At 44.4% G+C, this 16,436-nt stretch overlaps 1 protein-coding gene across 3 annotated transcripts in view; it reads left to right on the plus strand.

Moving 5' to 3' along the window:
* The window catches only part of Afg1l (AFG1 like ATPase), a 160,743-nt gene that overhangs the window by 39,125 nt on the left and 105,182 nt on the right, over positions 1-16,436 (plus strand). For all 3 annotated transcript variants that reach the window (XM_075944655.1, XM_075944665.1, XM_075944676.1), the window contains 3 exons: positions 4,620-4,721; positions 6,235-6,365; positions 14,132-14,231. In XM_075944655.1, coding sequence (XP_075800770.1) covers positions 4,620-4,721; positions 6,235-6,365; positions 14,132-14,231 — 333 coding nt within the window. The remainder of the gene's footprint in view (positions 1-4,619; positions 4,722-6,234; positions 6,366-14,131; positions 14,232-16,436) is intronic.

The raw sequence follows: 16,436 nt of genomic DNA on the forward strand, positions 1-16,436 counted from the left end.
GGAACGCCAGTACCTACTGCAGTGGTGCCAGCAGGGTTAATATTTATCTAGACTATTAGAAGAGAATGGAAGGCTCTATAGTCCCTACCCGCAGCAGTCTGGCCCCGTCCTATGCTCACACCGAGCTCTAGAAGTTAGCAGAGATTAGAGCACTATTGTGGGCCTTGGAGTGGTGGGGAGGACACCACTTCCTGCTGTCTGCAGGGGAAAGCTGTGAGAAGGAACCTCCAGGAGGGGTCTCCATTTTTTGACTTCCTAAGTCAGGGCTTGATCATCAGATGTCAAAGCTCTGGATTTTTCAAGTTAATTCCTGGCAATACTCCTCTCTTGAAAAAACACCAGGTTTATGATTCTTAGAGACTGAAGCCACGTGGTGAACTTGGTAGAATTCAGTGTCCGGCTCCTTCCACTTTTTCCCCAAGGTCCTATGACCTTGTGCTCCTCACTCGGGACAGGTGTTTGCTGAGCATCTGCCCCGTGCCAGGCAGTGTCCTGCTTTTGGAGATGTAGCGACTAGATGGGCCAGCACTGCTCACTCAAGTCATTCCTAACTCCAGCCTCTCCCCGTTTTCTTCAGCCTTCAAGTCCTGAAGCACAGCTCCCCTTTGTGCGGTGAGTCTGGCTACTCTAGGTCCCACACAGAAAGGGAATCATCTGATGTCAGGCCTTTCATGTCTGGCCTATTTTACTGAGCAAAAAATATCTTCAAGATTTATCTATATTGTCCCACACATCAGAATGTTTTCCCCTTTGTTTTTATGCTCCTCCCATTTTCAAACCAGTAGAGTTTAAAATAAACTTTATAGATACTAGTTTGGAGTGAGATAATTTGAAGACTGTATCAAGAATAAACTAAAAATATTTTTGCAGCGGCCAAAAATATCCAGTCACACAAGAATTTTCTTCCTTTTAAGGGCGGAATAGTATTCCATTGCGTGTATATTTCACAGGTTGTTACCTATTTCTTTTTTATCAGTGGTGTTTTGAGTTCTTCTCTCTTCAGTTGTTGGGAATGATGCTACTGTGAACATTAACGTGTAGATCTTTGTTTACATTCCCACTTTCTGTTATTTTATACACCCCACAGTGGGGTTGCTAGCCAATGGTTGTATTTGTGTTTAATTTGGGGCTTGTCATACTGTTGCCAAGCAGTAGAGTGTGCCATTGGCAAGTGTTGCTGTTGTTTGGTTGTTTGAGATGGGATCTTATTTAATCTGAGCCAGCCTCAAACTCAGTATGTAGCTGAGACTGGCCTTGGAGTTCTGGGATTGTAGGTGTGTGCAATAGTGCCTCATGGTTGAGTACCACTATGCTCTGGGGGCTCTCGAAGGTTCCTCAGATACCTGTCTGGAGCCAAGGATGGAGATGACTTTGAAATCAGAGACTCGGACACCTATCAGAAAACTGCCCATAGGGCAACTCACCCAAGTGGCAGACTGTGTGCAGTTTTCCACCATTGCTTTGTGTTTCCTCTCTTTTGTTCAGTTGAAATAGGGTTTAGTATTTTCCCCCAATGTTTTCAGTGATTTATCTTTTGGTTATTTGACTTCTTAATTATTTCCTTTCTCATATTTACCTTGGGTTTCCATTGCTGCCTTTTCTGAGTTTGTAGACTAAGACAAGTTTCTGTTGATTTTGTGTTGCTCTTTAATATAAGTGTTTGAAGTTATGAAATTACCTCTAAGAGTTGCTTTGGCAGTGCTCATCAAATGTTGATATGCCTTTGACTTTCATTTTGTTTGAAGCAGGATAGAAAGATAGAAGTTATGAGGATATGGGAAGGGAAAGGAACCTTTCACTCTGGAGTCTGATCGAGGCCTCTGCCAGCTGAGGATCAAGAGCTCCAACACAATTAGCATTTGCTGTGCAGACTGCCTACGTAAAGACATTCTTTGCAATCTAAGGACATTTTGCATAAGAGTGCTAAGATAGCAAAGGAACATGTTTAAGGCCTGAACATATGTATCCTTTAGTGTGACCCTGCTCCTGTCCGTGTATTTTCTCCTATAATTTTAGTTTACAGTTAGCATGCAATTCCTGTGATCTGAAGTGTTGCTTTGTTTGCTGTACTCCTGTTGACTCTGTGATCTAATGTAAAGTCCTCAGGCACCCTCTAAAGACAGCAAACTCCGGGGCTGGAGAAATGACTCAGAGGTTAAGAGCATTGCCTGCTCTTCCAAAGGTCCTGAGTTCAGTTCCCAGCAACCACATGGTGGCTCACAACCATCTGTAATGGATTCTGGTGCCCTCTTCTGACCTGCAGGCGTACACACAGACAGAATATTGTATACATAATAAATAAATATTTTTTTAAAAAAAGACAGCAAACTCCACCAAATCCTGTCTATGGCTATTATAAAGACAGTGCAATGAGGCTCTCCTCTGGGCAGTCCATGCCTATGCTCTCAGGCCTCGTGTTACTCTTTGTCTAAAATGTCTTAGTAAACTGCAGCTCTCCTTCTCCCTGGCTCATCCTCTGCATGGAGACAGTTGTGAGACTGGACAACAAATGTTACAACTACTTTTCCCAGGACTTGACCATTATCTCAATTTTTCAGGGTCCCTGTGTATGCCATCACCCCTAGACAGTAGCAAGTAGTCTCTAGACTGCAACGCCCACGTTCCCAAGAGGTGGGGTGGGTGGTGTTCACATTTTAAGTCCATTTGACAGAGAGTTCATACAAATATCAAGTTCCAGTACATGTTCTTCACATTGTTGGTTAGATAACTTAGGAGCTTTGCTGGATCAGTGTTAGAGGCAGTAGAATTTTAGAGTTTACTGCTTTACTTTTTTTGGTAGCTGTCATGATTGAGAATCTGCTTATTCTAGCCAGAAGTACCATACTGAAGGTTTTGCAAAGAATTACTTTTCAATTTAAGTGAGCCTTTGAGTGAAAAGTCTGACTGGGAATTGCATTTTTACACAAAAAGACCTGACATTGAAATGGCATGGACTTGAGGGCTGGAGAGTTACCTCAGGGGCTAAGAGCACTTGTTGATCTTGGAGAGGACCCGGCTTCACTTCCCAGCACCCACATGATGGCTCGTAACCATCAGTAATTCTAGTCACAGGAAGAATCCAACACTCACTTCTAGCCTCCAAGAGTACTGCATGCATGTGCATTATTGACATACATGTAGGCAAAACAATCACACATATACATTTAAAAAAGAATGAGGGAGGGAGGGAAGAAGGGAAGGAAAGTTATGGGCTTAATGTCTCCTCAAGTAGAAAAAAGCCCAAAAATGAGTCTGTGTCTTCCTGTTTGTTAAGCCGTCTTTGAATTTGAGTAATTACATCCCCTACTTCGATGTGTGTGTGTGTGTGTGTGTGTGTGTGTGTGTGTGTGTGTGTATGTGTCTTGGTGGGGGGGATTGGAGACAGGACGCTTACATGCAGGTTTGGCTTGCTGATGGCTGCTGGGGTGTGGACTAAGTGTGGGTACTGCTGCAGTCCCCCCAGTACCAGGTTCCCAAGTGCCAGGTTCTTGGGTGCTAGGTTTTCTGTAAGAGAGCAATGTTTTTGTGTGAATGCCTGTGCTCAGGTGACTGACATTCAGCTGCTAGTTGCAATTATAGCAAGTAACCTTCTTAAGTGTTGAAAACTAGATAATTTAATTCTAAAGATTGATTATGAGTTTCTGAAGTAGGGCTCATTTTGAAAAGCATGGTCTCAGCTTTAAATAAGACAAAGTATTATAACTGACCATTTTCCTCTGACTTTATTCCTTAACTTTTCCCCTCTTTAAAAACTATTTGTATCTATTATTTGTTGTAAGAGGTCACTTATTTATTCCTGGCTGCTCAGCTCCTAAATAATCACACAGAAACCATATTATTTGCAATACTGTTTGGCCAATAGCCTAAGCGTATTTCTGTCTAACACATCTGTTTAACCCATCTCCATTAATCTGTGTTTCTCCATGCGGCTGTGGTTTACCAGATAAAGTTCTGGTGTCTGTCTATAGCAGGGCTACATGGCTTCTCCTGACTCCGCCTTCTTTCTCCAAAATTCAGTTTAGTTTCCCCCTCCTACCTAAGTTCGGCCTTTCTATAGGCCAAAGCAGTTTCTTTATTCATTAATCAATAAAAGCAACACATATACAGAAGGATTTCCTACACCAATTTATTATGTGTGCCTATGGTATGTGTGTGTGCAGGGATGGGGTGGGGAATGGGATTAAATGTTAGTCAGGGCAGGCTTACACAGCACGCACTTCACCTGCTGAGCCATCCCGTCAGCCAGCCACCTTCTTTCCATATTCTTACTTGTAATTTCTGAATTTCCCATAGTTTCTAATATATAGTAATGCCAATAGATTAATTTATTCTTGTGTCTTTCATATGAAAAGCTGGAAGAACAGCCTAGAAATGATGCTAGGTTATGAGCACACCTCTCAGTGTTGACTAAAAGCAGGATTATGACCATAAAGGGAGCATCAGTCTTTAAGAGCCGGTTCAGCAGGCAAAGTACGCACCTCTCTGACCCAGCAGAGCAGCCGCCTCTAGCTTCCCAGGAAGAGCGCGTCTCATTATCTCAAAGCTAATGAACAATCATTAGTGCAATCAGCACATGCCGTTTAATGGTATTCTTAAATTTTTTTATTTTTATTTTCAAGGTACAGGGAAAACAATGGTGATGGACATGTTTTATGCTTATGTGGAGATGAAGAGGAAAAAACGGGTCCACTTTCATGGCTTCATGCTAGATGTGCACAAAAGTAAGTCAGTGACCCCAAGCAGCCAAGGGTTTTTCAGAGTGACCACAACAAAGTTGTTTTCTTTTCTGGTGGTTGAACAGATAAGCCATAAAACAATCAGGCTTTTGCTTGAAGTAAAATTCTTTTTGGTATCTTTTGCTTTGCAATATGTGGAAAATGAGACTTCATCTTGAGGTCGTTCTTAAGATCAGTTCAGTGCTAGAGGGGAGGTTTACTGGAAGAGGTTAACCCACACCTGCTTTAGGAAGTCCTAGAGGGGAGGTTAGCTGGAAGAGGTTAACCCACACCTGCTTTAGGAAGTCCTAGAGGGGAGGTTAGCTGGAAGAGGTTAACCCACACCTGCTTTAGGAAGTCCTAGAGGGGAGGTTTACTGGAAGAGGTTAACCCACACCTGCTTTAGGAAGTCCTAGAGGGGAGGTTAGCTGGAAGAGGTTAACCCACACCTGCTTTAGGAAGTCCTAGAGGGGAGGTTTGCTGGAAGAGGTTAACCCACACCTGCTTTAGGAAGTCCTAGAGGGGAGGTTTGCTGGAAGAGGTTAACCCACACCTGCTTTAGGAAGTCCTAGAGGGGAGGTTTACTGGAAGAGGTTAACCCACACCTGCTTTAGGAAGTCCCTTTAGATTAGGTTCCTACCGTGTTACTTATGTTGTAGGCACTCAGACTGTATTTACATGTAGATTTTATAGCTTTCCTTATAGATCTTTTATTTTTGAAAATTTTATTATTTATTTATTTACTTATTTATTTCTGAGACAGGCTTTCTCTGTGTAGCCCTAGCACTCCTGGATTTTGGTCTGTAGACCAGGCTGGCCTTGAACTCAGAGATCTGCCTGCCTCTGCTTCCCGAGTTCACTACCACACCAGGTTTCTTGTTTCTTTTTTGAGACAGTCAGATGTAGTTCCTGATCCTTCAGCATCATCTTCCACTGGTGGGATTCCCGTGGGTTCCATATTGCCTATCTCTTGGTGTTTGTAGATTATTTTCTGTACGGTTTGCCTGTCATCCATTCCTTCCTAGAGTGGGAACATTGCCTTCCCCAGTACGTTCAGTGTTTAGTGTAAATACAGTGAATAGGCAGGAATGGTCTGAATGTCTTGGGATGGAGACAAGAGAGCATTCTGATTGGATCTGCTAGACAAGATGCATATGTACTTCACAGGTGATTTCCTGTCTCCACACTCATCACTTTTAAACCCAGGACCTGTTCCAGTTTGCTGATGCATTTTGCTGTCTATCACTGTTACCCTTGCAGTGACTCAGCAGTGAGAGGAAGTGGCCGTGAATTCCCCTTATGGTTTTAAGACTGTAATATTTGGATAACTTATTTTGAAGTGAGAAAATGCAATGCCTTTTAATAATCAGATTGTGATGACTGAACTCCGTTTCATGTGGAGTTTAAATTTAGTTTTTATGTCCAAGTTAAGATTTATTCAGAGATTAAAAATATGTTCTAGTTCCTTAAAATGCTCTATTAATATAATACTTTATCTGTTTTATTTCCTATATCTAAGGAATACATCGCCTTAAACAGAGCTTGCCAAAAAGGAAGGCAGGATTCATGGCTAAGTCATATGACCCCATAGCTCCCATAGCGGACGAAATCAGCCAAGAAGCTTGTCTCCTCTGCTTTGATGAATTTCAGGTAAAGCTGGGTTTTTCTTTTTTGTTAGATCTAGATTTCTTTTTAGAATTTCAAATTATGTGTGTGTGCACACATGCACATGCATGGGGTTGTCTATGAGTGTGGGTGCTCACCAAGGCCAGAGGCATTGGGGCCTCTGGAATTGTATTTGCAGGTGGTTCTGGGCTGCCTGGGTTTGGAGAACGTGACTCGGTGTTTTGCAATGGCACTAGGCACTCTGAGCATCTGAGCCCCGAGTGGAGATTCATAGCTATAGAATGGCACACTGAACAAAGTCTGGATGTTTAAATTTTGCTCCTGGTTTTTCATTATTTTATGAATTGGTTTCACATTTTTCTGTTACTACTTTAATTTTGCTATCTGGTTTAGAGTTTCACAAGCCATGGCCTTCTTAAGATAAATTGGCCCCTGAGAAAAGATTTTTGGGCCATAGTGCTTTAAGAATTGTTTTATTATTCATTCACCTTTAAGTGTGTGTGTGTATGTGTGTGCCCATCTGTGTGGATGTGCATATGGGTGACTCTGGAGGCCAGATGAGGGCGGCAGAGCCCCCAGAACCGCAGTTACAGGTAGCTGTGGTGCTGGGAACTGAATGTGAGTTCTCTACAGGAGCACCCAGAGCTCTCAGCCACTCAGCCGTCCCACCAGCCCTGGGGTCCTGTTGTAAGTGATAGCAAGGAGAAGGAGGAGAAAGAGGAGGAGGGGAGATGAAAATGATAATAATAATAATAATAATAATAATAATAATAATAATAATAAGAAGAAGAAGAAGAAGAAGAAGAAGAAGAAGAAATGGAATGGAGAGTCTATGAGGCATGGAGAGCCTGAAATACTAACTTATTGTAAGAGAAGTTTGCTGACTTGTAAGTTACAGTGAATGGCACGTGTCTCCCTTCTTCTCCACCAGATATTGCACAGTGTAAAATCGTGTGCTACATGAGCTTCCCTGCACTGTGTGTATGCAGATGGTCACTAAGGCCAGGGGGCACCAGATCCTCTGGGACTGGAGGCATAGGCCGTTGTGAGTGACTCATTGTATGTGATGAGAAATGAACCTGGCCCTCTGCAGTAATGTTAAGCCTAACCACTGAGCCATCTCTTCAGTCCCTAAATTTTATATTTCTTTTTATTTTAGGTATATGAGTAGTTTGTCTGCCTGTATGCCTGTGCACCATGTGTGTGCATTGCCCACAGAGGCCCAAAGAGGGCATCATATCACCTGGGACTGGAGTCACAGACAGTTGTGAACTGCCATATGGGTGCTGGTATCACTGGGTGTTCTTGAAGAGCAGCCAGTGCTCTTAACCCCTGAGCCATCTCTCTTGCCCTGTATTTGTTTTTATATCAACATGGTTATAGATTTTTTTGTTGTTTTTGATTGATTAAGGAAGGATCCCGTGAAAGTTCCCCGAACCATAATGTTCCACTGATAATGCTGGTTGTCTGAGTACTCGCCATTAAATTCACGTTTGAGAGGGGAGGAGGAATCAAGAATAAATGTCTATCTGCATTGCTAATGCTTGAACAAGCCCAGGCCCCCAGAGTCCCGGGGAACAGAGGGTTCCTGTTACATGTTAAATGTCTTAGTTACTTTTCTATTGCTGTGGAGAGAGACTGGGACCAGGACAACTTATAGGCGAGAGAGTTTCTTGGGGGCTTGGCTACAGTTTGAGAGGTTTAACCCATGATCCTCATGACAGGGAGCATGGCTGTAGGCAGGCATGATGTTGCAGCAGTAGCCGAGAGTTGGGCTTTTTAAAACCTCAAGACCCGCCCTTAATGGCACACTTCCTACAACAAGGTCACACCTCCTGATCCTTCCTAAAAACTCTACCAACTGGGGGACTCAGTGTTCAAATTCTGAGCCTATGGGAGCCATTCTCATCCAAACCCCCACACTGAGTGAGACAGGCTTGTAAAGAATCTTGCCTGCTAACACATACAGCGGAGGTGTGTGTCATCACCTGCCTCATCCAAACTTGGTTTGATAGTTATCCCAGTTGCCTGACCTCTTGTCGCTGGACCTTTCCTGTTCCACCGCTACACCGACTATGCCTGTCTCTAGGTAGCTAATCTGCAGGCTTGTCAGCACCCTTGGACCTATGTTTCTTATGAATTTACTCTATCTGGGGAAACACTTGTATGGGGATCCTGTCAGACCAGAGCACCTCTTTGTCTCTAGCTGTTCAGGCTCCACTTATCTAGACACTGTATTTCCAAAGGAAAGACTTCAAATGTATTTCATTTTTCATAAACTGAAACCTTTGATGGTTGAGGTCTTGTCTCATGGCATCTCTCCCATTGTCCCAGTCAAGGTTTGAGGTTTTTCTTTAATGATGCTCTCTCCTAAATAGTACAGTTTTATACACACCTTGTTCACTTACTTATTACTTGTTACTTACTTAATACTTACTTATCTATTTTGAGACAGGGTCTCTGGGGAGCTCTGGCTGGCTTGGGACTGACCTCAGACTGACCTCAGCTCAGGCTGACCTCAGACTCACAGAGACCTGTCTGCATACTGGCCTCCTGAGTACTGGGAGACAAAGAGGGCCTCACCATAGCCTGCCATTTATTTATTTTAGATTTGATTTATTGCATTTTATCTGTATAGGTATTTTGCCTGCATATGTGTCTATGTATGTACCACATGTATGCTTGGTGCCCTCAGACGTAGAAGAGGCTGTCAAATTCCTTGGAACTGGAGTTAAAGATTAACATCAGCTGTCATGTGGGTGCTGGAAATCAAACCCAGGTCCTCTGGAAGAGCAGCCAATGCTCACTCAACCACTGAGCCATCTCTCCAGGCTTTTTTTTTTTTTAAAAAAAAGATTTATTTTCACTTTGACTATGAGCAATTGTTTGCCTGCATGAATTTAAGTTCACTGCAGATGTACCTGGTGCTTTCAGAGGGCACCAGATCCCCAGGAACTGCAGTTACAGATGGCTGTGAACTGCCTTGTGAGTGCTGGGAACCAATCCTGGGTCCTCTGCAAGAGCAGCAAGTGCTCGTAGTTGCTCAACCATCTCTCCAGGCCCTGTCCACAGCTTTAAATGTACTCTTGTTCTTTTCTGTGTCTAACTGGTCTTAATTCTTCTTCTTGGCTCTACTTGCTCCGACTTTTGCTCTGATTTCTCACTATAAGCCTGGCATCAAGCAGCAAACATTCCACCATTGATGCCTTGTTATGTTGGGCTCCCCCCACCAATTGAAATGTCCATTGCTTTTGAATTCAGTCTCCTTTAAAACCTTTAGGCCATAAGCAGACCATGACACATTCTTTGCCAGAATATAACACAAATGATTTCTAGCCCACCTCCCGACCGAGTCCTTTTTGTCTGAAACCTCATGAGCACTCTTTCTTGTCCATATCTTGGCATTCTGGTCTTCCATACTCCCGCCATAGTGGTTCGTCAAGCTTTGCCTGCCACCTTCCTCGCTTAAGCATCACTACGCTTGTGTATAAAGCAGCTCTCGAGCAAAGCCAGCATTTTAGATCCCAAAGACTCAAACCTCGGCCACATTATCTCCTGTAAATATCATGAATTATCTCATCATTTGAATTGTTAATAGATGAAATGATCTGATTGTTTAATTTATATTATTTATGCATTAACATGATTTTTCTTTTTTGTTTTCTTACTAGGTTAGTCTTTCATGAACTGTTGAAATATTGCTTATTTATCTATTGGCTATTCCATACCATCTATTGTGTATACTCTATCTTTTTTGTTCGTTTTGATGCTGGAGACCGGACCTAGAGATCTCTTACACACTGGACAAGGCATCTAACATGGAGCTGCATCTCAGCTCCTTATGTATACTCTCTGATGTTGGCTCCTGTCTCCTGGGTGCTTTCTGTGTGCCTGTGTGTTTGTGCTGTTTGTTTTGGTTTTGGTTTGCTTTGCACCAAGGCCCCTCTATAGAGCTCTGACTGTCCTGGAATTTGCTTTGCAGACCAGGCTGGGCTCTTAACTCACATCCATTTTCCTCTGCTGCCTGAGTGCTGGGATTAAAGGTGTGTTCCACCATGTCTGGCCTCTATATTTTGTCTTTTTTTAAAAAAGAAATATTTATTTTAAGTTTTAATTGTGTACATGTGTGCACATAAGTGTGGGTGTTTGCGAACTCAGGAGAAGACAAGGATTCCCTGGAGCTAGAGTTGTAGGCAGCTATGGGCTACCTGACGTGGGTTCCAGGAACTGAGCTAGGGTCCTCTGGAAGAACAAGAATTACTCTTGACCACCAATCCCCAATGCCTTTGTTCTTAAACACTGTACTGTGACATCTATCCTTCCATTTGCAACCAAGATTCTATATAATAATGCATTACTAATATGGAATTATAGGAGCATATATACTATACATAGGTAATAAGCCTAGTTAGCATTTCTTGAGAGTTTAACTATGTCTTATTAAAGTTTTGCAACTATGTATTATTGCTGCTTTCATTATATTGATGAGAAAATGAAGAGTCAGAGAGGTTACATAATTCAGCTGCGGTTTTAACCCAGCATCCTTGCTCTGACTCAGCAGCTAGGTTATGTGTCTTCTTTAGTACACAAAGTCTTGTGTTATGTGGTTAACTATCTGGCTATAGAGGAAGGTGGGGTTTGGATTGTTTAATAACAGGACCTAAAAGTTATTCTTAAGCCTAGTATAATCAATTCTTGCTGAATTTATCAGAAATGAATCTTTAGATGCTTTATTCTTAGTGACAGTGTGTCTGAAACTGCCACTCCACTTTTAAAATTGAATCATGCTATTAGTCTTGCTGGTTTTGCTGTTTGTTATTGGACTTTAGAGTGGTGGTAATGAATATAATAATGTTTATTTTATAGGGAGATGAACGGGAATTATTGCTGCTTAGAAGCAAGGACATACACCTTCTATCTGTGCTCGTGGGTTTAAGGGGTTTTTAAGGTCCCACTTTGGAAGCATTTAGTTCACACTCTGCAGAGTGCATTCTCTCTTCATCATCATTACCAATGTGATATCTCAGATACACTTCTTTGGTCTAGGAATATGTCTACATAGGGCTTTGTTTTTGTTTTTCTCTTAAATGTGTTCTAGTGACTGAAATAAAAGAATACCTTGTTCTTAAGGCTTTCTTTCAAATCTTTTTTGTATCTTTGAATATTTATGTTACCTGCTAAACCACTTGTGATTCTGAAAACATCAGAATACCGAGGGAAGACATGTCTTACTAGTTAGTATTTAAAAAGCATTTTGATAAGCAGAATGCTGTGTAAAATTCTCCTCCATGAAGTATCAATATCACTCACAGATACTATTTGCCATTTTCATAAAGCAGGAGCACTATTAAAAACGGCTAGTAAAAAGTAGATGCTTGTTGTTGTGCTAACACTAATTACTGATAATGCATGCTTGTATTTGTCACTCATTCCATGGCACTGTACCAATCAGCGGGTGACGGAGACTCAAGCACTTATACATGTAAATGAATTACTTTTCCCCCTTTTTTTTATTTAAGTGAGTCACGGTGGAAGGCAACTCTAGGTCATAAAGATCTCTTCTCTTTAATGCTAATGAAATGTCTCCACTCTGTGCTCGCAGACTACCCTTATTGGTAATCTGTAGCCTTGTCTTTTGTTCCGGATGGTAATGAAATGCTGGATGCTGAACACCCCAGCTCTCCAAGAATGTGGGGCCAATTGTCTTCTGTTCGCTTATACTGTAAAATTACTGTTCCCCGGCAAAGCCGGACAAGTGCGGGGCCAAGATCAAAGAGTCTGCATTGGCATCCAGCTGCACCGAGTGACTCCTGCTTTAGTAATTAGCCATAGCTTCTCCAAGTTAATTTTCTCAGCTAGCACAAAAACATCCCATAATGTAAAAACAGCCAAGTGGAACCCGACCACAAGCCTTGACTGTTCCCATCCATTTCTGGGTTAAGCTTTTGCAGTGTATCGGCTGAATATTTCACTCCAAACCTCAGGGCACAAAGGCTATTTTTTCATTTTTTGTTCCAGAGACCATTATGGAAATAGTCAAAGCACTGCCTTCGTTCTCTAACATCGAGTAGCATTTCATTGCTTTTCTGTTTAACGGAAATATATGGAGAGGCTAGAACCGGCTTTAAAATCTTATTTAAAAAGGGCAGTTGCTACTGGATTTTGCAAGCTCCTTCTGTCCCCTCATCAGAAATGCCACTGGTGTTTAGGCATTTGAAAAAGAATTCTCTATGAATGTTTTTGTGGAAGCAAAATTTGTCCCTGGTCCTGAGCTCCCAGCGAACGCCACCAGTGCGGCTTCTCTTTTCTGTCGTTGGTGAATGCTTGAGGCTCGGGAGTCTTTTCAGTAGAGGGCATTTCAGGAGTTTCTCCTAGTTAATGTTTTTAAGCCTTTGCTTGAAACAAAAAGACCCCTTCCCCCCAGCCGTACCCCTTGTGGTTTTGATCTGTTCAGGTAGGAAGGAAACCTTACACAGCCTCAGTAAGGTCCTGGCCATAAAGAGAGCAGCAGGTTAGACTGTGAGGGTCAGTTTTGACTGGCTGTGTTATAATGGGTCAAGTGGTAACTTGGAGTTTCTTAATCAAACAGGAAGATTTCGGTGAGTTTCCGTATCCTCTAACAGGGAAGATAAGAATATGGTGAGTTAGTGAGCACGCGTAAGGCAAATTTTACTGAGATTCTTTGAAATGTGCCGATACGGTCAAAGCCCTTTTATGCCGGGCCGGGTGTTCTGAGCACTGTTGGCACTCCGCGGCTGCAGTGGCCAGTGTGTCTTCAGCCGCACTCAGGTTGTGTGTGGAGTTTCCCTCTCTCAATTGCTGATTTGTGAACTGTAAAAGCCCCCCTTTTAAAAAGTTGCCATTAAGTGGACTCTTTGATTATGAATTCGAACAAGAAATCATTCGAGAAGAGCTGAGTAGCTGCGTTCTCCTTTGCCCGGCACGGTTTTGCCTGCCCTGTGCTGTGCTTTAGTTGCAGGGTGCATTTCTGGCTTTGCCAGAGATTATTGTTTCAAAGCACTGCATTAGCCGTCCTTGGGAGGGACACATTTATTTATTTCATTTTTTTTTTTTTAGCAGGAATATTTGTGTTTGCAAGGTTAGCAGAGGCTGGCGTGCTGGAAGTGACTGCAGTGTGCCTTTGGATTATTCATGGACAGTAATAGAAGGCACTTAAAAAGAACAATGAAATTGCTTATTTCTGTGATGGGCCATCTGTTGAATTGTTTTGTGCAACAATCGCACAATAGTATCTATGTCATATCATTCTATTTTCAACAGCAGCTGATTCTGTCTCACTGGCTACTTGTCCTTATTTCTAGCGTCCCATGACCATTACGAGTCACCTTTCCGGGGACCTTTGCCAGAAAGGTATTAGGAATTGCAAACAGCCCGTGTATTTCAATGCTGCCGTTCTTGCTCCCCGCCTCTCTGTGCGTGTGGTGGAGGAGGATACCGGGTGGCAGTATAAGCAGAGAGTTGGTTGTGTTCTAATTAATTGGATGTCCTAAATGTTTCGGACCGTATTCTCTGCCTTCCATGTGTAGTTGATAGAGAAGTTAGCACAGAACATTTGATAATTTGGGTGGAGATGATTGATTAGCAGCGAAGGAAGTGTGAAGGAAAAGACTGTTTGATGGCCTTTCATGCTTTTAATTATCTACCCTTCATGACGATAATTAGAATTTTCCTCCTGGAATTCACTTCCATCTTAAAAAAAAAAGAGCCATTAGCAAATTCGTTAGAGCAGAAGTGAAATTAAAATAAAACAAATGTGTTGTTGTCCGCAGGTCACTGACATCGCCGACGCCATGATTCTGAAACAGCTTTTTGAAAATCTGTTCAAAAACGGGGTCGTCGTTGTGGCAACATCTAACAGACCCCCGGAAGGTAAACAAACAACGTGCTCTCTCCACCCAATTAGGTGGGGGCTCAAGATGCTTCCGAAACCCCATATTTCTGGAGTGATTTTCTTGTGTTTGTCAGTCTGATGACTTCACCTACCCTTGGTTTTATAATAAGCTTAGTCTGAAAAATCAGTCTGAATTTGTATTTAAGAAAAAGTTTTGTTTTCTAGTCAGCAGAGGTCATTTGCTCCCCATGTTGGATACCGTCCCCCCAACACTAGACACATGATATCTACCTATGGCAATGAAAATATTTCTAGCTGAATTTTATGCCATAAAAGAAAGTTCAATGAAATGAAAAACTCTTAATTAAATTTTTGAAAAAGATGAAGCTCACTTCCATGAGTAGTTTTTTTTTTTTTTAACTACTTCACTTAATTTATCATTTCTAAAAAGGCACTTGTGGCTTATTAGGGAAGTATTTAAGAATTAAAATACAAGTAGTAGTTAGACACAAAAGTAACACATTTAAAATCCTGTAATTTTTTTTAACTCAGCATGTGGTCAGTTAAAGGTGAGGAATACAAAATAATGTTTCCCAGGGGACTGTCAAGGCCTTGTTCATAGGGGCCAGGACTTGCTTGGCTGACAGCACAACCCAGACCCCTCACCTCGAGGTGCTTCCTTTGTCCTTTCTCTCTATTCTGTCATATGGTGGAGTAGCAGGAGTTGGGGACTGCAGGTCCTGCTGCTGTCCCGCCACACACCCCTCTGCATGCTGGCCATCCTCCTGCAGAGCATCTGAGCCTGTTGGGACCCATGCTGCACCTGCTGCTGTCCCGCCACACCTGTCCCCTGCTGCTGTCCCTCCACATCTGTCCCCTGCTGCTGTCCTTCCACACCTGTCCCCTGCTGCTGTCCCTCCACACCTGTCCCCTGCTGCTGTCCCTCCACACCTGTCCCCTGCTGCTGTCCCTCCACACCTGTCCCCTGCTGCTGTCCCTCCACACCTGTCCCCTGCTGCTGTCCCTCCACACCTGTTCCCTGCTGCTGTCCTTCCACACCTGTCTCCTGCTGCTGTCCTGTCACACCTGTCCCCTGCTGCTGTCCTGTCACACCTGTCCCCTGCTGCTGTCCCGCCACACCTGTCCCCTGCTGCTGTCCCTCCACACCTGTCCCCTGCTGCTGTCCCGCCACACCTGTTCCCCGCTGCTGTCCTTCCACACCTGTCCCCTGCTGCTGTCCCTCCACAACTGTTCCCTGCTGCTGTCCCGCCACAACTGTCCCCTGCTGCTGTCCCTCCACACCTGTCCCCTGCTGCTGTCCCTCCACACCTGTCCTCTGCTGCTGTCCCGCCACACCTGTCCCCTGCTGCTGTCCCTCCACACCTGTCCCCTGCTGCTGTCCTTCCACACCTGTCCCCTGCTGCTGTCCCTCCACACCTGTCCCCTGCTGCTGTCCTTCCACACCTGTCCCCTGCTGCTGTCCTTCCACACCTATCCCCTGCTGCTGTCCCTCCACACCTGTCCCCTGCTGCTGTCCCTCCACACCTGTCCCCCGCTGCTGTCCTTCCACACCTGTCCCCTGCTGCTGTCCCTCCACACCTGTCCCCTGCTGCTGTCCTTCCACACCTGTCCCCTGCTGCTGTCCCGCCACACCTGTCCCCTGCTGCTGTCCCGCCACACCTGTCCCCTGCTGCTGTCCCTCCACACCTGTCCCCTGCTGCTGTCCCGCCACACCTGTTCCCCGCTGCTGTCCTTCCACACCTGTCCCCTGCTGCTGTCCCTCCACAACTGTTCCCTGCTGCTGTCCCGCCACAACTGTCCCCTGCTGCTGTCCCTCCACACCTGTCCCCTGCTGCTGTCCCTCCACACCTGTCCTCTGCTGCTGTCCCGCCACACCTGTCCCCTGCTGCTGTCCCTCCACACCTGTCCCCTGCTGCTGTCCTTCCACACCTGTCCCCTGCTGCTGTCCCTCCACACCTGTCCCCTGCTGCTGTCCTTCCACACCTATCCCCTGCTGCTGTCCCTCCACACCTGTCCCCTGCTGCTGTCCCTCCACACCTGTCCCCCGCTGCTGTCCTTCCACACCTGTCCCCTGCTGCTGTCCCTCCACACCTGTCCCCTGCTGCTGTCCTTCCACACCTGTCCCCTGCTGCTGTCCCGCCACACCTGTCCCCTGCTGCTGTCCCGCCACACCTGTCCCCTGCTGCTGTCCCTCCACACCTGTCCCCTGCTGCTGTCCCGCC

Source organism: Microtus pennsylvanicus, chromosome 1, assembly GCF_037038515.1.
Source record: "Microtus pennsylvanicus isolate mMicPen1 chromosome 1, mMicPen1.hap1, whole genome shotgun sequence".
Classification (NCBI taxonomy): domain Eukaryota; kingdom Metazoa; phylum Chordata; class Mammalia; order Rodentia; family Cricetidae; genus Microtus; species Microtus pennsylvanicus.